Here is a 23600-nt window from a genome sequence, read left to right as displayed (position 1 = left end):
GCCAAATATGTCCCTAAATGTCACGCTTTACCTGTTTGACGCGAACACGGGACGTTTTCGAGAGACGTTCATGCAAGCAAACCGACAGGTGATCAATCAATCAATTAAAGTTTATTTATAAGCCCTAAATCACTAGTGTCTCAAAGGGCTGCACAAGCCTCTGATCCCACAGGTGATGAAAAGCGAGTCAGATCTTTTCTTCTTGTCACGCACGCACCACACCAATAAATATACATAACAGGGATGCAATTAGAATTATGATAATCATCATGGATTATCTTTTTTTTTTTTTTCCTTTCCAACACTCTTATTTTAGTCAGGTCCACTTCTTGTCGGCGTTTATCGAGCACCTGAACCGTAACTTACAACATATCAAAACACAGAAAATGAATGCAACAATTTTATTGTAAAATTTCACAGCTGTGTGCATTTCCCTTATGAAAAGTACAGGTTTGGACACTACACATACCTCCCAGTGCCCCCCCATTGTCAGTATGTACACACAACTGAAGAATGACATAGATACCAAACAAGTAACATATGGGATGCAAGAGAATCTCAACCAAGCTTTGTAACTCGTCTTTTTTTACAACATATATATTAGAAACTTGTATAATGAAATGTTGTATTGATAAGTATCAAAATAAATAGCAGACATCACAAAAATGGTAAACATGGTTAATTTGGTCCTTTTTAACGTGTAATTTTGTGACATACACACACACTTAAAAGTGCCATCCTTTTATGACACAATCAATAACCTACACTGTTTGTACGTTTGTAGAATATATTAACCGATGAATGAAGGAAACCTTTATTTTTTGTTGTATTTAGGCCGTCATTTTTGTTATTTGTTACATGATTTTTACTACTTAAAATAGTTTTTTTCATGTAAAAAAAATTCAATGTCCGATTCTTTCAGAGGTGTATGTAACACTGGCAATTATTCCGCAACACCCCAAAGCCAAACATTCCTTCAATTTTCAAAACATGTAAAAACATTTTAGACCCCTAAATAAATATCTATATATGTGTATATATATATATACTGTAGATATATGTATATATACATATATATATTATATATAAAAATCTAATAAAAATACCAACCCTTTGATAGGTTCTGTGTGTATGTATGTGTGTGTGTGTGTGTGTGTGTGTATATATATATATATATATATATATATATATATATATATATATATATATATATATATATATGTGTGTGTATGTATGTATGTATATGTGTGTATATATGTATACACACACACTTTAACCCTGTGAAGGCAATTTAATCAATGTCCGTTTTGAATTAGTATACATTTACAGTGCATGATTTATTTTTAAATGTGACATTGTCTGATTAAAAAAAACATGACATGTTTCATATATTCGTTGAATAAGACATGAGCAAAAAAGTAAACAAAAAAAAATTGAATTCAAAATGTTTTTTCGTCCCTCAAAAACCAGTCGTTTTATCGTCAGGTTCAACACATTAATTTAAGACAAACACAAAAGCTGATATGTAGGCATTATTTTTAAAACATTTACCTGCTAAACATTTTAACCAACATTGAACAACCTTTAAAATGTTTGAGAAGTAAAAAAAAAAAAGAAAATAATCATTGCAGCCTTCAGTTTTTCTGGGGAGTGGGGGTTTGGGGGTTAAGTGTCATTTTTAACCCCAAACACTCACTAACAAAAATGATATGCACTTTACAATTCTGGTTTTGTTATTTTCTGGTGTGAAAACAAGTAGTGTCACAATGTACATTATAGGTAGGGGATTCATATGAACCTATTTGTCACGGCATACCTGGCACATGAAACGTGACAAACTTGCCGCCTCTGCTTTAGCCGGCAGGAGAATGTTGAATGTCTTAAACTGTGTTTTTTTTTTAATAGCAATTCCAATTTTGACCACAGCGTCAGTTGCGATGCAGAGTGGCACTTTCCATCATTTTCCGCAGACTGCATTGAATAATGATTAACCCCCCGCTCCCCTTATTCCTCTAATCTGATCCACCCAGAAATGGGGCCATATTAATTCCTTCCCTACTGTAAGCGATATGACACTACTATAGTATTCCAAAATAAAAATTCTGTTTCTTTTATTTACTGGAAGACATAAAACCTGTGTTAGCATACATTTGACACTTAATACATCAGGGTTGTCCACATGTCACACTAGTGGTGTTGGGGCCGACAATTGGACACCCCTGATGTACATGAAGCTATGATTAATAACACAAAAAACAGATCAATAATGCCAGTAAAATGAGTGCCTGATTGCTGATCAATAATAAGCTTACTTTTCACAAAGGGGCCTTTCGGTAACAAAAAAAAAAACAAGTTTATAACATTTTTTCATCCCAGCTCTCAGTTTGGAAAAGGTTGCTTTAGAACAGTGATTCTCAAACTTTGGTACGGGTATTACTAGTGGTATGAAGGCTTTATCTAAAGAATCACACAATGAAACATCCAAACAGTGTTACTGTTCGAACTGTAATGTAAGTGCCCACAAATATGAAATATACTGGTTAAATAAAACATCTGCATTGCTTTTAATGAATGTTTGGGCTTACTACGCTACTGTATCGTATTATGGTGATACTTGAAAAGTGTTTTCTGAGGTGGTATTTGTGGGAAACGTTTGAGAACCACTGCTTGAGTGCACCAACCAATGATGCTGGTAGTGTGGCAGGATCAGCGTTAAGAGTACAGGGGAAAAAAAATAAAATAACATGACAAACGTGTCACATGGGACATTGTTCCCGGATCGCTCCTTGTTGTGTAGTGGCATGACAGAGAAATCACAATAGAAAAAACAAAACAGTTGGACAGGCCTCAGTGAGAACGTCGATCACAACAAAGAAAAAGAGAAGTCGGCGCACTGACATATCGACGTCAAAAATGCACTCTTTGCATCGAATGCGTAGATTTTTTTTTTTGTTTGTTTAAACATAAAGTACAATTTATTTCCATGAAATAAATAAATACCATAAATAAACTATATATAGCATCCACTCTTGGATTATTCCGTGTTCAGTCCATTAAATAAGTCTAAGATACTGTCATTTGATATAGTGTGACAAGCGGAAATTACAAAATATATATTTATACCCTTCGTTTCATCATTTATGTACAGAAATAATGTGATTTACACCCCCCCCCACCCTTGTTTCTTTTTGTTTTGTTTTTTGTTTTGTAAAAACGGCCAGGGTTTATTTTTTTTATGTTTTTGCATCATATATTATACACATTTACAAATCATAAGCTTTCCTTCCAAGAGAATGACAGCAAGTATACACCAACATGAAGTGAGATGCTCAGTAATAAGGCTTGCTCATGTTTTTTTGTTTTTTTTAATGGAACGCGTGTTTTTAATGTGACATTTTCGGGCAGAGCATTTAATCCATGCAATTCTAAAATCAGAGGAATCTCAGAGATACTGTTGAAAACATTTAAATAAAACCACTATTGATGACAAACTCAATTAATGGTGGCATTGTGTTTTTTTGGTAATTTTCCCACACTTGTTTTAAGGGTGGAATGTTGCTTTGTCGTCTAGGTGAACTGCAGTTTTCCAAGCACATATACAATACTGACCAAATATTATAAAAAAAAAACAAAAAAAAACTAGGAGAAAATATATACTAGTTTTTCAGTATTAGTGTTATAACTCGTAAATTACAATACAAATACGTTTTTTTTAGTGGCTGGGCAGTTCATTGATTTTTGTTTTTGACTTTAAAACTAGCATGATAGTGCCTCTGTTTGCAAACTTTCCTAACGTTCTCTCCATTCCACTTGATAACCGGTTTGCATGTGAGTGACAGGCAGAAAAGCTCTAACTCACTACTTTTTTGTTTTTTACATAATTGTACACATTTCAGTGTTTCTATTTGTGATGGCAGGGAAAATTGTCAAACTTGCATAATTGGCCATTACGCATTTGCGAAAAGTAAGCAACAAATATTATCAAAAACATGTATTTCAAACTATAAACTTTTATTTATTTTTTGCTGCCGGCCAGCGCCTTTCGATGGAGAAGGGGCCCGCAACAGCACCCATTGCTCGTTAAGAGAGATATGTGCTTTCATTTTAGTCTCCACAAGACTTGTCGCTTAACGGTTCTGATTACTCGCTAATATGGCAACACTACTGATGGGTAAATGACACTTCAGTGAGTGTATGGCACACTCACTTGCTGTATTGACACTGCACAGATAACGTGTTACTGTTTTATCATGGTCATCTGCCATCTGTTTAACAAAAAAAGTCCCTACCTGTGAATAAAATGAATAGTTAGCAAATATAATTTTGTATTTTTTTTCAAAACATATATCTGTACAGAAATGAACACGAAACCGGCGACTCTGGTCAATGAGCCAAATAGTAAACCAGAAAATAGGAACATTTAATTTATTTGGCGCAATAAGACCAAAATGATCCCAGACGCCGGAATTTTTCACTTTTTCGACTTCATTTGATATGAGAGGACATCATTTCTTCCTGATAAAATCATGTTGGCGCTTCGCAGTTTTAAAGTGACACACATGGAGGGACACAGTATCTATCACTCCTTGTGTATCATAAGGCATCGATACTTCAGTATAGTTTGACCCACCACTAGGAAACACTAATGATCCCTCTTGCGCTGTTGCTTTATGCTCTGGCAGACCAGGCGCATTATAATGTGTGTATGATATGCAAATCGATGCAACAAATAAATACATAAAAGTATTAACACTGATCTCTAGACCAAATGGCATCATATTCAGGTCATTCTGCACCTTTTTTTTGTGTCTCATCTTGCACAAGCACAGTTCGTGATCTAAATGCCTGCTTTTAACACAAAACAGTCCCTACGTACTAAACTCTACCCTGACCAGCTGTGTGTGGAGAAAGTGTATTGAAACCCTGAATGACACCCAACTGCAGCCCCCCAAAAAACAATAAAATAGATTGTTTTGGCCTTGAAAGGTGCATGCAATAATATATACAGTGTGTGATTGTAAAATATATACAGTGTCTGTACAGTCATCATAGCTCTGACCACGTGTAGAAATGTGACGTTTCGTTGTGCTATTAGAAGACATTTCCTCCAGGGATAAGCATAATAATATCATTGACTGCTCTAAATGGCACGCAGCCACCAGCAGAGGCAACTTAACAAACCGCTTTTGGTCACGTTATTTTGCTCAATACAACACTGGCATGAAAACAGGAGTTCAGAACATTCGGCAGGGAGTCTCTCGTCCCCTTTAAAAAAAGAAAAATAACATCCGCCCGTGATTGAAAAGGTATCCCATCCCTAAAAAAGTGATTGACATTGTGTAGTATTTCACGTAAAATATACTGTACATCAACAACGGGTTATTTTCTATTTGTCTGGGTGCGACAAAAAAAAAAAAAAAAACAACAAAAACGAGGCATTGGCACAGTGAAGATTAACACACGCAGGGATAATTATAATCAGTGTTTATCGATCTTTTCATGCCGGTTAAATGGACTGCTACAAGATTTGCGATGTCCGTCACGCCCAAAACGAATAAGATGTTGATAAGGAATAACACTGAAGAAGTCCCACATTGGTGATAAGGCCGGACGCGCGCTCTTAGAGATAGAGATAGGACACCCAGTAGACCAGGTTGAAGAGACCGAACGCGGTGGGGAAGAAGATGCGCGCATACGAGTCAATCTTAGCGATGCGGATGTGCAAGCGGCCGTGTCGCCACGCCCCCGAGCGGCAGTCCTCGAAGCAGCAGAAGAAGCTGGTGCAGTCCTTGCCGTCCAGACACTCGTAGCCGTACTCCTCGTCACGCTCCTGCATGTGCGTGGCGTTGTTCATCTGGATGGCCGTGGCCGAGCGCGGGCGGATGTCCACCGTGGGCGTCTGCTTTGGACAGGAATCGTGTCGGAGTGGGAGTGGGATGGGGGTGGCGGGGGAATAAAAAAAAAATGAGTCAGTCTGCAGCACCGAGCGGGAGGAACCTCATTTGAGATTGAGCCATTAGTCAGCAAAATGTAATTAGCGCCTTTAACTTGCATAATGAAGCCTTTTAATGCCAAGAAAACACAAATAGAGCGATAATGACCCCCTCTGTGCTTGTAATTAGCATGGCCTGTAATGACAATGGGTCAGTCTCTGCTGAGACCTTTTAACGCATATGATATCATATGGGCTGCCGTAATATTTTTTTCAGCACAGTATGGCTGTTGATTTAGCTGCTTCAAAATTACGACAATGCTGTACAGTATTTGCCCACACAGGGGCCGCTGCTTTAATACAGTGTTTCTCAAATGGAGGTACGCGTACCCCTGGGGGTACTTGAAGGTATGCCAAGGGGAACGTGAGATATTTTTTAAATATTCTAAAAATAGCAACGATTCAAAAATCCTTTATAAATGTATTCATTGAATAATACTTCAACAAAATATGAATGTAAGTTCATTAACTGTGAAAATAAATACAACAATGCAATATTCAGTGTTAACAGGTGGATTTTTAATGGACATGTTCCATAAATATTGATGTTAAAGATTTATTTTTTTGTGAAGAAATGTTTAGAATGAAGTTGATGAATCCAGATGGATCTCTATTACAATCCCCAAAGAGGGCACTTTAAGTTGATTACTTCTGTGTAGAAATCTTTATATACAATTTAATCACTTGTTTATTTTTCAACAAGTTTTAGCTATTTTTATATCTTTTTCAAATAGTTCAAGAAAGACCACTACAAATGAGCAATATTTTGCACTGTTAAACAATTTAATAAATCAAGAAACTGATGACATAGTGCTGTATTTTACTTTTTTATCTCTTTTTTTCAAAAATGCTTTGCTCTGATTAGGGGGTACTTGAATTAGAAAAATGCTCACAGGGGGTACATCACTGAAAAAAGGTTGAGAACCACTGCTCTAATAGACGCCTCTATAAGGAAACACACTCATGCCTCCTTATAAATGTAATTGAGGACTACTAAAAAGTTTGCTGACCGCTAACCCAGATGCTAACCAAAGCAGAAGCATTAATGGAGGTCTTTTTGTAACGTCTTAAATCTTACGAGTTTCTACCCACTTGGAATCTCTCGCTCCTTGCACAGGATTAATTATCTAAAGCATTTTTCCATTGATTATTGTTCCAAATGCACCTGTGGCCGCTCCGCATCGTTGTGTATAGGGTTTTTCCCAGTCCTATATTGATATCAGTTTGACATCAGCAGTATCGAATTATATTCTGAAGCTAAAGCTGGACAGTCAGTTAACATCTAAATGTCCTCCAATTGTTACACACAGTTGGTATTTTCTCATATTTTAGTGAAGTCTTTGATAAATGTAGGAGATAGTAGCTACACAACAGCTAAGCACACAATAGCACACAAGCTAGACATACCTAAGTGCCCTATAATTGAACACTATTGCAGTCTTAAACACCACGTGTGTTAATACAAACAAGTATCAAATATTACAGTATAGTTGCATATTACTTACAGATACAAAGTATCCAAGGCAGAAGCGTATTAGAAAGTATCCAGGGACAAATGTGCCCACAGAATTGAAATAACTGCGTCATGGGCTTAACTTAGTGCATCCAGACTTATCACAGTTTTCTGTTTGAGTAAATTCACTTAATTAAACCTTTCCTAACATTCCATACTAAAAACATGTGCTATGATTCGTGCTGATATCCTATCAGATCAATATTGGTAATGGCCAAAATTCAAAGCCCTAATATAGATATTGTATTGTATCGGTACACCCTTAACGTTAGTAGCTAAACTTTACTAAATCGTTATCATTCGCAAACAACATACACAGCTACGAGTTGATATCATTACGTACTCAAAGCCTTAAGTGGGCAGGGTATATACTTAAAACAAATTGGAAAGTTAACACACTGCAGGATCCGCGTAAAGGTTGCAAACATCCCCTGTAACGTTGAAAAAATTATTTGAAATTTATAGATACAGGTCTTCTCTCTAATAGACAACTGGTTCACTGCAGATTATTTGCCACTTGCCAAGATTTAAAATGTAATTTCTAGAAATTCCCCTAGCTTTGAGAGCTATTTACTTTTTAGTCACTGATTTTACATAATTTGAATTTTTAAATGCATAATATTTTGTCTGTTCTCGTTTAAAAATAAGATATTTTGGTTTTCCCTACATGGAATATCAGGTTTAAAGATTCTACAACATCCCAATGATAGTTAATTTAGAAATTGCAAGAAAACACAAATTTTTAGCTCTAAATTCCTGCTAAATTTCTAGATATACAAATCTTAATTTACAATGTATTAAATAAAATTAACTAGTTTCATAGACAGATATTTTTTTACTAGTTTTTAGTAATCATCCCTAAAATCTAATTTTTTTTATCTTATATTTTGTCAGCTATTTTTTGCAGTGTACTCTATGCTGTTGAGTAAAATGTTTGGCCCTCAGAGCCACTAGAAAAGGAACTGAGTGTGGAAGAAAATCAATATTAAAAAATGACAAGTTTAAACATCACACCACTTTTTTGTTGCAGAAACTGAATTTCTAGCTGCATGGCGGAACAAATGCGTTGGCAGCATTCGAAGCATCCTTGACTTTGCTAATAAAGTGTCAAACTTGACTTATTTTGAAAGGTAATGTGCCGCCAAGCATCTTGAAAAACTTTGAAGAATTTGATACCAGTGTTTTCCAAAATGTGTTGTTCTAACACACACAAATCATCATTGAAAAGGTTCTACTCACTACATGAGGCCATGCTTACAGCAAAATAGGAGAATTGCTTGTTAGAACATAGCGTTATATGCTGTTAGCATGCATCCTTACAAGCTTCAAATACTTGACTTAACAGTTCATTCCCTACGGCCTCATTTAGCCCAGGATTTGTGCACAAACCCGCTGTCCCTTTTGAAAATGACACATAACCCCAAACATACGGGTCGCTTAAAGCGCTTTGTTATTTTTATTTTTTTTAGGTCCGAATGAGTAGACAATGTCTTGAGTTAATGAAGGCATTTAGCCGAGCAGGTTATGACTCAGTTCTCAAAGGGGATTGGTTGCATCGGAGGCAGCGCAGTGAGTGGAAGCTCAAGCAGAAGGAGCATTAGCAGCGTCCCGCTCACGCCGGGCTGTGCTGGGTGGGTGTCAGCAAACAAAGGAAGAAAAATAAAACCCCAAAAAAGGAACACACTGGCATTGGCAACTTTAACTGACTGAAAAGTAGACAACCTTGCACAAAATGTGGGTTATTTGAGACTGTGCTTTCATTCCGCATTGATGACCATCTTTGTGAGTTTCGCTTGTAGATAAGCAGATTTCTACACGATATGGACAAAGGTTTTGGATGCTGGACCACTACACAAATACAAAGGACAAATACAGATAACATTGTCTTTTGTTGATAGAGCAGCTTCTATTCTTCTGGAAATGTTTTATTCTTTTTTGGAACATTTTGGAATGTGTCTATAAGAATGTATGTCTGCTCATCCAGGAGGGACAGAGATTGGCCTCGACCACAGAGTTCTCACAAAGTTGGAAGAATCCATTTTTCTAAGATATAGAATTAACATGTAAGAACAAACAGAATAAACAGAATCTCTAAATTAGAGGTTATCTGGGTTAATTGCGCTCTTGAAGTTGTGAGCAAAGTCCTGTCCATGGTGGAAGGGTTCCGGTATCCTAGGGATATCTTGGATCAAGACATCAAAAGGTGGATTGGCGTAATTTACTGGTCTACATTCCCACCATATGCCTAAGAGTTAAGGTGGGAAACTCTGAGTAGTACCAGCAATTCTCTACATTTAGGGGTTACTGTTACCTCGACTGGTTTCTTGGCATGCCCAGATGTCTCTTGGATGCATCCCGAGTAGGGGAATAGGAACCATGTGACTGGCATATGGCTTAATGTACTGATTGCTTCACCTTGTGAAGGTGAAAACAGATTTCAGATTGCAATTTAATCAACAGTGTGTTCCCAACCACAAATAGGGTCAATACGTTTTTGGTCGTGACGGAGAGGACTTTGTGGCGCTTGAGGTTGTAGGTGATGTCTACTGGCAGAGCTGCTCAGGCCCCCCTCAATTCCCTTCCAGTTGTTGTATTGTGATGTGTTGCATACAGATTGCTGGACAAAAACAACCTTCGGCCAGAAAATTTGGGTAGTGATCAAAAGGACCAGATTGCCGAGTTTAGGCTCATCCTTTGAGATCATAGAAGAGGGGACTGAAATTAGGGAAGTCTGGTCCTGCCTTCCCATTTTATACTTTTGCTCATGTCAGGTGGACAGAAAAGGATAAGGGGAATATTAGAGATGTGATCCGAAACCATTGTCCATAAAATGTAGGTCTAGATTTGAGTTGTCTAGCGCCTGTCTTGGCTGTACCAACTTACCTGATGTTCAAAGCACCTCCTAATTAAAGTCAACACACTGCAGGGGTTGTCTGTTTCAGTCTGTTAAGGCTCTGCTGACTCTGTAGGAAGTGTCAGGTTGAGAAGCCCAGCAAACACATAGGTAAAGTTTCATTGGCAGAACGGAGGGGAGGGAAAAAAATATACTTTCTTTGGCTGAAACAACAACAGTGAAACAGGACAGAGGAAGCCAGAACCAGTCCGCGCTGGGCCTGGACTGCAGTGTTCTACACGGTACAGGATCAGTGGGACACTTATTTAAATAGTGAACACAAAAAGAAAACACTGCTTGAGAATGTCTGGCTGGCTGCCTCCGCTCTGTGCACAGCAGAGAACACCTTTTTAATGTTGTTTTTCTTTCTCAACCCTGTTAAGTAAATGAAGAGGTGTATAACTTTATAAAAGGCAGGGAACTGAAAGGAGGCATATTTTGCTGTAGAGCAGACAATAAAGCAGGTAAGGTGCTCAACGCTCAAACGAGCCAAAAAATGCAGCAGACGCATGCAGTCAGACACAGGCAATATACCTTGGAGGAAAAGAGCCGGAGGAGCTTTTGTCCGGACAGGAAACAAAGAATGTGAGGAATTGAATAAGAGAACAAACAGCAACAAAAAGAAAAAAACGAGATGTCAATAACAATTACAATGAAAACAAAACAAGATAATGCATGAAAATTTGACATTTTACATCTAACCCAGAATGGAGATACTGTTGAGACATACATATGAGGACGCATAGGAAGGCAGGATACATGGTGATTTATACAGTATCTTGTTGTGGCTTTGCCACGACACAGTACCAGATATACTTGGCAAATTGTACTCAGAAGGAAAATAAGGGCAACAACTGTAGGGACACAGATAGTTGCAGCTACTGTAAGTGGGGACTGTGGGGTGTAACACTATGCAAAAGGGGTCTGCTCATGTTGGCGTCTGTGTTTCTTTTAGAAGGGCATTGCTGCACCCCGGCTGACCAGGTGCTAGTAAATAGTACCTTATAGTACCTGCTTTGCTGATAGAAACGTGTCCGTTGTGGGTTTTGTTGAGCCAAGTTGGTACCATGCAGTGGCAAAAGACCAATCTGTAAAGAAGTGTCTTTCTCATACGAGTACAAGCATGTTTCTTTCCCACCAGTTTCATTAGTATGTTTATAACTGAATATCCATAACATAATTGATTACCAACATAATCAATAGCAACAGCTGTAATCTATACGTATTTACGACATAATCTAAATATAGAAATTAAGACAGTTTTTACAAAGTAATATTTAACGACACTCTTTGGTGGGGGGGAATTGCTCTCTGCCCTTTGGTCAGGGGCTCCATGATCTCTTGATGGATTGAAGGCTAAAATGAGGGCAGTGCTTGTGTGTCATGTGATCTGGGTCTAAATTACAAGTGTAACAGATGTGCAGGGGGATTAGGCAACACTTTGAGTTTAAGGCCTCTCTCATTGAGTAAATCGAGGTGACAGTGATTGGGAAGATGCTCCCTTAGGGATGCTAAGCACCATTTTTTTTCCTGAGGATTAACTTCAGCGTAATACTTTAGGAGGAACATCCAGTATGTAATTGAACCTTCACCTACAGTATATAAAAAATACGTGGAACATTGTTTAATGTTACACAGCTTAGAACTACAAGGCGACCTTATTTAGCTTTAGAAGGTCACTTACCGGGTTTTTCTTCTTTTTATCCTTTTTGGCGCTGGGCTTCCGGTTGCTAACAAAATAGTGCAACGTGCCGTATTCTATTAGCGCAGCAAAGACGAAGATGAAGCAGACGGACACAAACAGGTCCATGGCAGTCACGTAGGAGACTTTAGGGAGAGACTTCCTGGCTATGGTACTCAGCGTGGTCATGGTCAGCACAGTGGTGATGCCTGGTCACGGACAAAGAAGAACATGTTGGGATTGTATGGTAAGAAACTAGTGAAAGACTAGAATAGACAGCTGTAGTAGCTGTCCTATCTCTTCTTCAAGCATGATTTGAGACATCTTCCAAAACAAACTGAACAGTCTAGTTGCGATTGATTGCGCTACAATACGTACAAGTAATGATTTTTCTTGATCAAGCGGACTTTTTAAGTATTTTGAATAAACTTTAGTGAAAGAAACTAGCATACAACAGGTGTCATTTTATTTTTACTATGGTACACTCTAACCCAATGTCCTCCATAGACTAATTATTATCATTATCAATGTTTGTCTATTTTTCTACAGCCCCAAAGTACAATGTGAGTTTAAAATTGTAATTTGCATTCCAGACTACCGGGAAGTAGGAACTTCAAACTTCTGAGGTCTGATTTCAAATTTTACAATAAAAAGTAAACACCAAAAAACATGACTGTCAACCACAAGTTATTATTGGTGATTATTCTAAAAACTACAGTAATACACTAACAACAAACCTACCTCTTTGGCGATTGTTCAATTTATTTTATACACTGCATGTGGTGAATATGAAGCCGTTTCTTCAGTTGCATTACATCAACCAACGGATCGGGTCGTCTGATATAGTATATTTGTTTGTACGGTAATTTAACTAGTACAAAAAACTAATACATGCCTATTTTACACAGGGAGATTATTGTTGCGTGTGCCAATAATACAGATTGAAGCAACTGTGCACACTTATATGAAGCAAAACAGAATCCTGCAATCAGATATTAGCATATAGTATAGCATATAGGTTCCCAGGTCGTTTTTGAGGACTATTGTACCCTTTACTCACAAGCAGAGTCCCACGTCTGAAGACAGAAAAAATGCCAAGTCGACTTTGTACCTACCCATGTGTTGGCACTGTGTAAACAGAATAGAAACACAAAAATAAAGCAGAAAATTGCGGCTTTCACAGGGAGGGTGATGTCATATTTATTTTTAGATTTGTAACACCTTTTGTAAGTAGGAATTTATGCAGTATACTTTTTAGGTCAGAAGGTGGGATATTTCTGATTTCAAGTTTTCTAGAAGGTACACATTTTCCCGAGTATGGCTTCTTTTGTTTTCTTTTTCCACTTGGATATTTTAACTTTGTGATATTTCACAAGGCAGTCACTGCAATGAGGTGAAGAAATATTGCAACAAAAAGAGGATTAACGATAGCTGTTTAATCAAGAGCTCTTAACAGTTCGATTCCCCAAGGGGAGGCCTGAGCAGCTGTTTTCCACTTCCGTGATCCATATGCTTGATGGTTTATCTGCCATTGACCACCAACACTGGCGCTACATTCCAATAAACCCCATCTGGAGATATTTCTCCCTGTATATTTGTAATGAAGATGGAGAAAAGGTTAGGGTGAGAGGGCGTTACCATGTGTGCATGGTCACTGATATGGCACATTTGGCAGCCTTCAAGTAGAAGTAAACAAACACAAGCTTTGCATAAATAGGGAGGCTTGTGTGGGAGCTGACGCGAGTCTATATTTGGTGCGGACCAAAACACATCCGTCTGCCTTAAGATTAATACTCGGCATTGTGAGTGAAATGGTTTATTTCTGGGTGGCATTGAAGGATTAGTAATGATGTCATCTACATTAATCCACTCCCTAACCACCTGGCTGCGTGTACTGTCTGTATAATCTTTCAAAAAATAAAATTAAGATATTTGTTTCTTGGTGTAATTTTAAAAAGGGGATTTGGCGCTGGGAGCATTTCCACCACAAATCGTCAGCGGGAGTTGAAGAAGTCTATTTTTAGAGATTAATGCGAGACCGAGTAATGACAACAACGAGGTGGGGGGAGGGTTTCTTCCCAGGCGGATTATTACACGTTAAGCAACGCTCGCTAATGATCACATTGCACAAGAGTCCAGGTCAAGATTTCTAGCTGACAAAGAGAAACGTATGGATGAACTCCCAAGGATGTCCCCTGAGGGTTAAAGAAGTTCAAAGCCTGACATGTTTTGTTGATAACTAAACTTTTGCTCTTGTTTTTTTCAGTGTCCTTTCTAGTTTGTGTTGAATTGAAGCAGCAACGTGTATTATTGCTATTTTGCTGAGGCGGCATCTTTTCATCTGCACTACATAATGAATGTCTCATTAGGCATGTGAGAAAACATGTGCCAGGGTAGGGGCTTCTAATCAAGATGGACTAGATTCATAAGCCTGTCTCAGAGGGTAATAAGAGGCGGAGGAAAGATGGTGCAAGGAAGGAAAGAGGACACCAAAGTAAACTATTTTTCAGTGTGAGGTCAACTCACCACCAAATACTTTTTTCACAGACATAACGGTCAATGGCCCCAAATAGGAAACTGTTTCAAAACTGAAAAGATTTTGCATTAGCTTTTTCTTTACCTAGCGACGTCCTGGCTGGCACGGCATCTTTGTTGATCCAGAATGAGACCCAAGAGAGAACAACAATCAGAGTGCAAGGGATGTAGGTCTGGATTGTGAAGTAGCCCATTCTCCTGCTCAAGTCAAAGAAGACCGTCAGCACAACGTAGTCTCCTACAAAAAAGAAACAAAGAGGGGAAATTTGAAAACATGCCGGATGAGGTTTCACCTGATAACATTTTGTCCTGAACAGATACCAAAGTTCACTTTACCCAGTCTATTACATATTTTTTTAACACACTGTGATCAAACACAGCTCAGTAAACAAGTCAAGACGATGATTACATAATGCTGTGTAACCAAAGACATCTCAACCTGATTAATAAAGGAAGCTCGTAGTTGAATCTGCTGCAATCGAAAAGAAGAGAAGTGCAATAAGGTAGGGTGCATGTACATGCCCTTGTCACCAATCCATGTCATGCGTTTGGGATGAATGTCTAGCCCTGCTTCACCAAACAAAAATAGGTTAAACATACTCTTTCCACATTGCAAAAGGTTCCAAAATAACTAATTTGTAACATAATACTGATCCGTGCAGTCCTCAAGCTCTGTACATAGCTGCCTACACACCACATGTTAGAATGGGATCAGATTTTATCATCCAATCGGGAACTCAGGAACTGTATCACAAGGAGTTCTACAAGGAGTCGCAAGCAAGATCCAATTTTAAAGTCAGGTTAGCACTGCTGTGCAGGTTCTTTGTTTGCTTGTAGTTTGAAACTGCTTTGAACAGATAAATCACATGGAAATTAGACCTGCAACAATTCATCGATTTTGTATTTTGTTGCTTTAAAGATTATTTGATTTTATATTAGTATTAATGTATGAAATTAAGACCAGAGAGAATCCCCAGAACTTAAAAAATGCGGACATGGTGTGTACATGAGTCGTGACCCACAGTGATGTGTCCCATTGCGAGTACTGTGGCGTGTTAGTTATGTGCAATCCTACTGATTTTCTTTCTGATCCGATTCAAATTCAGGCTGGTATTAGCGATACCGATCCGATACTGATACTCTATGCAAACATTCTTAATGTGTCTGGTTAAAATTAAAAAATAGTTTATTTCAAGTGTTGCTGCTCTTGGGGAATCATTTTCAAGCGATATAAAATTGCAAGGTGTAACTGATGTGGAACTTGGTGAAAAAAAGTTTCAGAACCACTGATTTTGACAATTATGACCCCAAAAAATATCACTGCTCTATAGTTTGTTCAAAACACAAACACCCCCCCGCCCACCCCCCAAAAAAACAACCAAAAACAAACAAACAAAAAAAACACTTTTAATGCTAGTGTAAAACATGAAAATGTGTGTGCATAGTATGGTCATATGAAAAAACTAACTAATTTCATTCTATGTTGTATATAGCTACGCTGTGCATAATAATTGGGGTATTGGCCACTGTCCCGTATCTCACATGGCTGTCTTTCTTTAAGTGTTAGCTTAAAGGCCTACTGAAATGAGATTGTCTTATTTAAAAGGGGATAGCAGGTCCATTCTACGTGTCATACCTGATCATTTCGCGATATTGCCATATTTTTGATGAAACGATTTAGTAGAGAACATCCACGATAAAGTTCGCAACTGGAGAAAAGCCCTGCCTCTACCGGAAGTCGTAGAGGATGACGTCACACGTGTGAGGGCTCCTCACATATTCACAATGTTTTTAATGGGAGCCTCCAACAAAAAGTGCTATTCGGACCAAGAAAACGACAATTAATTTGAGCGAGGATGAAAAATTTGTGTTTGAGGATATTGATAGCGACGGACTAGGAAAAAAAAAACAAAAAAAAACGCGAATGCAATCGCGTTGCATTGAGACGGATTCATATGTTTTTAGAGACATTTACTGGGATAATTCTGGGAAATCCTTTATCCTTCTATTGTGTTGCTAGTGTTTTAGTAAGTTTAACAGTACCTGATAGTCGGAAGTGTACGTCCACGGCCAGGTATTGACGCGCAGTGTCTCAGGGAAGTCGACGGCAGCTGTACGGGAGGCGCAAGCTCAGCTGATAACCGGTAAGTGGCGACTTTTTAACCACAATTTTCTCACCGAAACCTGCTGGTTGACATGTAGTCGGGATCCATATTTGCTGTGATCCATAGGAAAGTTTCAACTCCGTGAATTTTAAACAAGGAATCACCGTGTGTTTGTGTGGCTAAAGGCTAAAGCTTCCCAACTCCATCTTGCTACTTTGACTTCTCCAATTTTAATTGAACAAATTGCAAAAGATTCAGCAACGCAGTTCTCCAAAATACTGTGTAATTATGCCGTTAAAGCAGATGACATTAAGCTGTGTGTGTGCGTAGCGCTCATACTTCCTAAAAACCTGTGACGTCTTGCGGAAACGTCATCATTACACGACGTTTTCAAGATGAAACTCCCGGTAAATTCAAAATTGCAATTTAGTAAACTAAAAAGGGCGTATTGGCATGTGTTGCAATGTTAATATTTCATCATTGATATATAAACTATCAGACTGCGTGGTGGGTAGTAGTGGGTTTCAGTAGGCCTTTAAACAATGACATATCTGCTCTTTTCGTTTGTAAATGTGTGCAATTAATCGCTGAGCATTAACTGAACATTGATTAAAGTGTGTATATACATGTATGTATACAGTAAATATGTTTATATGTATACAAATGCCAATTTTTTCAACACAGACTGAATGATAAAGCACGTGTGGAAGAAAAAGTAGTTCTCACCAATCGTGTTTCATTTAGACAAGATCACAATGGTTTTCTTTACTTTACACTGTGTTGCTGTTAATGATATACATTGTCGTAAATAACTTTATCAATATTTTGATTTGAGAATCTAAATGAGACAAGATAAGCTGCCAAAGGTTTGCAATCATTCAAAACTGAAAGCGACAGACATTGTGGTGATATGTTTGCATTGTCACCTGAATTTTGCAAAGCACATCAAATTACACATTGAAAATCAAGGAAATCATGTTGAAAATATTTATCAACGTTGTAATTGTTTTAAAAAAAAAAAAAAAAAATGTCCCATATAGAACAGGAGAGTTAGCCAAGATTCCAAATGTATTCCAGCTATCATTTCCAGCCTTGTCAGCACATCGATGCTTTAGCTACTTTGGACTTCATCAGACTTCCAGTCTGTACCTGTCTGGTTCTCTTAGTTAAATGACAGCTCAGTGTTGGCTGCCACCTCAGTCAGTTGTCTGCTAATTGATTAGCATCAAACTGTTAAGTGTCGGAAACCTCCGCTGGCCTCTCGCTCTGGCTCGTAACCTGCAGGGCACAAGAACCCCCTGTCTCAGCCATATTTGTGTGTGTGTGTGTTCTTGTGGCTGGCGGCTCTTCACAATAGACTGGCTGCAGCTGGGCTATGAACAGCTGGCTAATAATTTTCCTCATGAGAAAGGGCACACCACAGTTTATCGCGAAAGCGCCGACATCTGTGTGTTTTTGCGCTAATGAACGACAGACAAGAGGAAGGAGACCGTCCGTGTTTATAATTTCCGCCCGCCATCGGATGCCAGCGAGTCCTTGTAGCATCTGGAAAGGGACTAAATGCGCAGGAGATATCCCGGCATGCACCACTGTTCACCCAGCCATTAAAAGTATGATTTGATAAAGTGTTGTGACCCTTGCAGCATAGCCATTAAGTGCTCAAATCAGCATGTGTGTTTTCTGCTGATGCATGCTGGTGTGTGGCAAGACTCAAGGGTCCGACAGATTTCACGTTTTATTAGCATTACATTGGCACCCAAGCTGGTTAATACATACAGTGCGTCCCAGCAGCACAAAGCTGACTCTTTAGAACGATGGTCTTTCTGACTAAAAAGAGCCTCCCGCCATACGCTCGCCATTCACCAATTTCATCACAGATTGGACTATGTGAATCCAAGAGAACATTTTGTGGAAGCGGTATTGACCCATGCCCTCGGCTGTGGCAAGTTGATGTATCTGTATCAGCCTGGCTGCCATTAGAGCCACAGGACTAATGCATTAGTTTGATAATCACTTCCTGATTGCACTTAAAACACAATGGAGTCAAGTCTCTCATTGGCTGTGTGTGGATGATAGTTTGTAAGATGTTCGTTGCCTAAAGAAAGGGATTGTTCTTATGTATTACATAACACAGTTATGAGTAAATGTTTGCTAGTGGTCGGTCGGACGGACGAACGGACAGACAGATAGTACTTCAAGAGAGTTCCTTCAAAAAAATTAAAATTCCTGCAACAGTGTACAGAGTTGAGATCAATTTTAAAAGTAAATAGTAAATAATATCGGTATAAATGGAAACAAAATAGAAAAATATTACAATAAGAATAAAAATAAAAAGGATAGGATGTTTCCATCAATTTACTCCATGGTAGCTGTGGCTATAAATATAGCTAACCAGCATCATTGTGTGAATGAGGACTGAAAGAATAATAGTCTGGACTTTTTGGAAAAAAAAAAAGGTGCTATACTGTATATAACATGTACGATCATAACACAGGAGTTTACCTGGAAACATTTTCTTAGATTAAGGATCTCAACAGATAGCACTGATAAGAAAAGTAAGAGTTTTTCTCCCTGTCACTCACACACTGCCACAACAGCTGGAAATAAAAGTGTCTCAAAGAATGGGAGTTAGCAAAAACAATGATGCTATTTAGGAATCACCATTATATGTTATGTAGACCACAAGGAAGTGTTTTGAATGTAGAAAAAAAATAATAATATGCCCCCTTTGATGCGCCTTAGAACCAGCCTTTTGTATGAAAATAAACCTAAATGTAGGTCAAAAAAATATGGTGTCTTTCACAGCCCACCCTCCAACATCAGACAGTGACGACACACACATTTTAAAGTATAAATGATAAAATATTTAATATATACACCGTATTTCCTTGAAGTGCCGCCGGGGAGCTAATTAATTTAAAACCTCTTCTCACTCCTGCGCTTACCAAAGGCATGCGGTAAAAGTAAGCATGCGCTAATTATTTTAAAACCTCGTCTCACTCGGGCGCTTACCAAAGGCGTGCGTTAAATTTAGGCTTGCGCTTATAAATTTGAGTGTGATGTAAGGATACCATCATGAAAAGCACATTTATTAAAAAAAAAACGTTAATGTACGGGACTCTGACAAGGACTGTATTTTACCTTAGGGGATGCTCCAATAAGTCGCTATTTACCCAATAAATCTAGTCTAAGAGAGAGTGAGAAGAGACTGCTTATATAGTTGAACAATTTACTATATACACCTCATAAACATACAATAACTAGACAATAATAAACACATTAATTACACTCATACACCCCACTCACACGCTACCTCCCCAACTCGCGCTGTCCACTTCTCTCGCAGCAATGTAGCCACGATAGCACACAACTAAACTCTTTATAATGTTCCACACTCGCTCTCCAAATGGTAAACAGTCACAGGGGAGAGGGTCTCTTTAACAAACTTAACTAATACGTGACTAAACCTGCCGTGCTTGAAGTCACTGTGCAGCAAACAAACACACGTGCGAGCTGCGGTTAGCACACCCGTCCCATCTACTGGCAACGTGAGTGCACAAATGTCCTAAACTTTAACGAGTGCAACTTATAAACTGTCACATATAACACACTGAAATAGGAAGCTTATTGTGATTATTTCTCTGAACTGCAACCGTGGTGAACTATCTCCCGTGTAGTATTACCGACGCTACATTGCTTGTTAATGCCGGAGCTCTTTTAACACTTTGTTGAACGTGCTGGCGGAAACGGAACTGCCCGTAACCATAGAAACCGGAAAACATAGCAACCGAAGCCATAGCAACGGTTAAACAACTTAAAGAAACACATTTTTCCTTACCAAACAACACATATGAAATAGAAATAAATAATAATTAAACCCTTAACAGAAACAATCTCCTATTTGAAGAACTAAAGGAACAATGACATAAATATGCAAACCTTCAGAAAAATGCAGATGGCCTTAAAACGCCACAACACTCAGTCACCGTATGTAAATACCCAAAATAAAGACACGACATAAACATAAATTCAATCGGATCAGAAACATTGGAGGAAACAGGATTAAAACCCGATGCTAACCGCCCATAGAAAATACATGGGTATGGCTAGTAGCTACTATTAGCAAACAAATTCCCTTACCAACTCGGCTTAATATCTTAACATCGCCACACTCTCTCATCGCTACTCGGCCCTGATGGTTGGCACCTATAAGTTTACAAGTAGTTTTAAAATATTGGACGGTTGTTTTTACGATATGCAGGCAAACCACAACTTTAAAACATACCGGCTTCAGATGTCCCCAGGCTTAGCCACCGCACCTGGCAGCCATCTTGGAACGCTGGATTATATAGAGCGCGATAGGCTGCAGTGGGTCACGTGAGCGCCTGTGTTAAACTCGCGAGATTAAACGTGGAAACGGCACAGGTAATATGAGGTGATGCCATGACAGGAAATATGGCTTTTTTGCCAACCGTGTTACACACTTGTGACGTGATGGGTATGACCCGGCGGTAAACCGAGGCATCCGCTAATTATTTTGCTAAACAAGTTTGACCCGGCAGTAATTCTAGGCATGCGCTAATTCTAAGCATGCGCTAGTTATTTTGCAAAACGAGTTTGACCCGGCGGTAAAACGAGGCATGCGGATAACATATACCCAGGGGCAATTCAAGGAAATACGGTATTCTGTGACAACCTCCCTAAAATTTTGTATTTAATCAGAAATTATTAAGCAGCTATAATGTTCCAAACATGGCCCAGTGCTTTGCATGCCAGTGGATTTATATGGGTGTAATTTTAAATGATGTATGGTGTTTGGACATGTTTTATAATGAGATCAATGAGCAGGTTTTGTCTCATGTAGACCATGTGTTGAATCTTTGTGCTGGTTATTGTTTATCCGCACAATGAGTGGAAAAGGTTATTTGAAGAGGGTCATATAAATTATTGCTGTGCTCAGTAGACTTTACAAAAAACTAAACTTATGGTCATTAACCAAATGTATTAACATTGAACGCAAGATGTCGACAAATATGCAGTGAATAGGCTGACAGGTAATTAAAATAGAACTCGAGACACATCACCGGCCATAATTATTTATCTTGTGACGTCTCGTGGGCCTGACTGACCAGACACACCCACTGGCCGTAGTTTGGATACCCCTGCTCTAATGTGTGTCTATGGTCACTGATAACAGACGGAAAGGATGGCGCTTGAAAGAGAACTTATGGAAGGCTTTACTGTACAAGAGGAAATTAGTAAGGTAATCTATTTTGTACAGTGTTTTTGGTTGAATTTTGTTTTATTTAGGCTTTGTAATTTTTTTTACAAGGTCCGGATCGCAATGAGCAATTCTCACAATCGAACACCCCCTCTTATCCGTGGTCTCGTTTACACTCCGCAGACCTACGACAAACATAATGAAGCAGTCATGCGTGAGGCCGTGATCTCACAGCCGTTCACATACATTCTACACCGCCCACAACTTCAGCTGTATCCCTAGCTGTCTCTCATACAGTATAATCATCCGATCTAAAGGGCTAATTTCTCCACAAAGACTGCACACTGGAGTGAAGGTGTCCTATGCAATACTTTTTAATGCCCATCGCTAATAAAAATCACTTATCATCCATCGCTGTAATTACATTGCTTTTAAGTCAATCACTATCTAGCTAAAATGGAACAAAATTGCTGACCCAAAAAAAGACCAATACAGACAGCAGCACAGACTTACTATTTTTTTTTTTGTTTTATTGAAGATTCGACATTTACTACAAGCTGATGTAATCTACGGAAAGCAATAAAAAAACTTGCCAGCCGTGATCATTCATCAGAAATCAGCCTTTTATTGTTCGAAGCCTGGGGGGCAACACATTTAACAGAATCAGAAGCAGGGTGGTTGGAAGGAAGGAACAATAATTCTTCATGCCTGAACATATTAAAAAAAATGTTTAATTGTCATACCAGAATACTTTTTTTTTTTTTTAGCCTGAGGTAGATAGTTGAGTATATTTGTGTGGAAGAGCCAACTGGGAATGAAACTTGGCATTGCTGACCATGAAATAAAAAATAGTGTGTCAGTCACATGAGAATATCATTTCCTCATTCTGCTGACAGACAGCCTGTAAATTGGTGCAGATATGGACGGGCAGCAGAGACCTGAGGCACATGCCAGCCATCCACTGGGAGGTGGCTGACAGACCATCCTCTTGGCTATAAGAGGTGACAGCGTACGCTTACTGTATGTGCATGTTTGACTGAAAGACAGGAAGTTTGCTAATGACCGCCGTCGTGTCATGGCTACATGTCAGGGTCAATGATACTTAGCCACAATGTTGGCTCATTGCTTTTTTGGTGACATGACAAACTGCAGTGCGCGAGTGATTAAGTTTTTACCATGGCGCTGGATAGGAGCTATTCTTATACCAGCCAGTGGGTGGCATGACCACAATGTCATATCATCCTTTGTTTTGTTGTGTTTTATCCACTAACAGCACACCTAATAAATATGAAAGATTTAAAAATTACAACCTTGAATGTTGAACACAATGGGATTTTATTTTATTTTTGAAACCTATATATACCAATTGAAATAAAAAATTCAAGTGTAAAACTGTATTTAGTACCGTATTTTTCGGATTATAAATCCCTCAGGAGTATACGTCGCACCGGCCGAAAATGCATAATAAAGAAGAAAAAAAACATGTATACGTCGCACTGGAGTTTAAGTCCCATTTTTGGGGGAAATTTATTTGATAAAATCCAACACCAAGAATAAACATTTGAAAGGCAATTTAAAATAAATAATGAATAGTGAACAACAGGCTGAATAAGTGTACGTTATAAGACGCATAAATAACCAACTGAGAACGTGCCTGGTA

At 38.6% G+C, this 23600-nt stretch overlaps 1 protein-coding gene across 3 annotated transcripts in view; it reads right to left on the bottom strand.

Moving 5' to 3' along the window:
- Positions 1 to 387: 387 nt before the first annotated feature.
- Positions 388 to 23600, bottom strand: part of gabrg2 (gamma-aminobutyric acid type A receptor subunit gamma2) — a 94645-nt gene continuing 71432 nt past the window's right edge. Inside the window, exons 7-10 of one of the 3 annotated variants that reach the window (XM_061898616.1) lie at positions 14700 to 14852; positions 12083 to 12288; positions 10933 to 10956; positions 388 to 5902 (exon numbers count right to left, since the gene is read on the bottom strand). In XM_061898616.1, coding sequence (XP_061754600.1) covers positions 5621 to 5902; positions 10933 to 10956; positions 12083 to 12288; positions 14700 to 14852 — 665 coding nt within the window. In that variant the 3' untranslated portion in view covers positions 388 to 5620. The remainder of the gene's footprint in view (positions 5903 to 10932; positions 10957 to 12082; positions 12289 to 14699; positions 14853 to 23600) is intronic. The other 2 variants (XM_061898617.1, XM_061898618.1) reach the window with 2 other exon arrangements.

The sequence above is a fragment of the Nerophis ophidion genome, linkage group LG04 (assembly GCF_033978795.1).
Source record: "Nerophis ophidion isolate RoL-2023_Sa linkage group LG04, RoL_Noph_v1.0, whole genome shotgun sequence".
Taxonomy (NCBI): Eukaryota; Metazoa; Chordata; class Actinopteri; order Syngnathiformes; family Syngnathidae; genus Nerophis; species Nerophis ophidion.
Note: the sequence above shows the minus strand (reverse complement) of the source record. Positions and strands in the feature narration are given on the sequence as shown.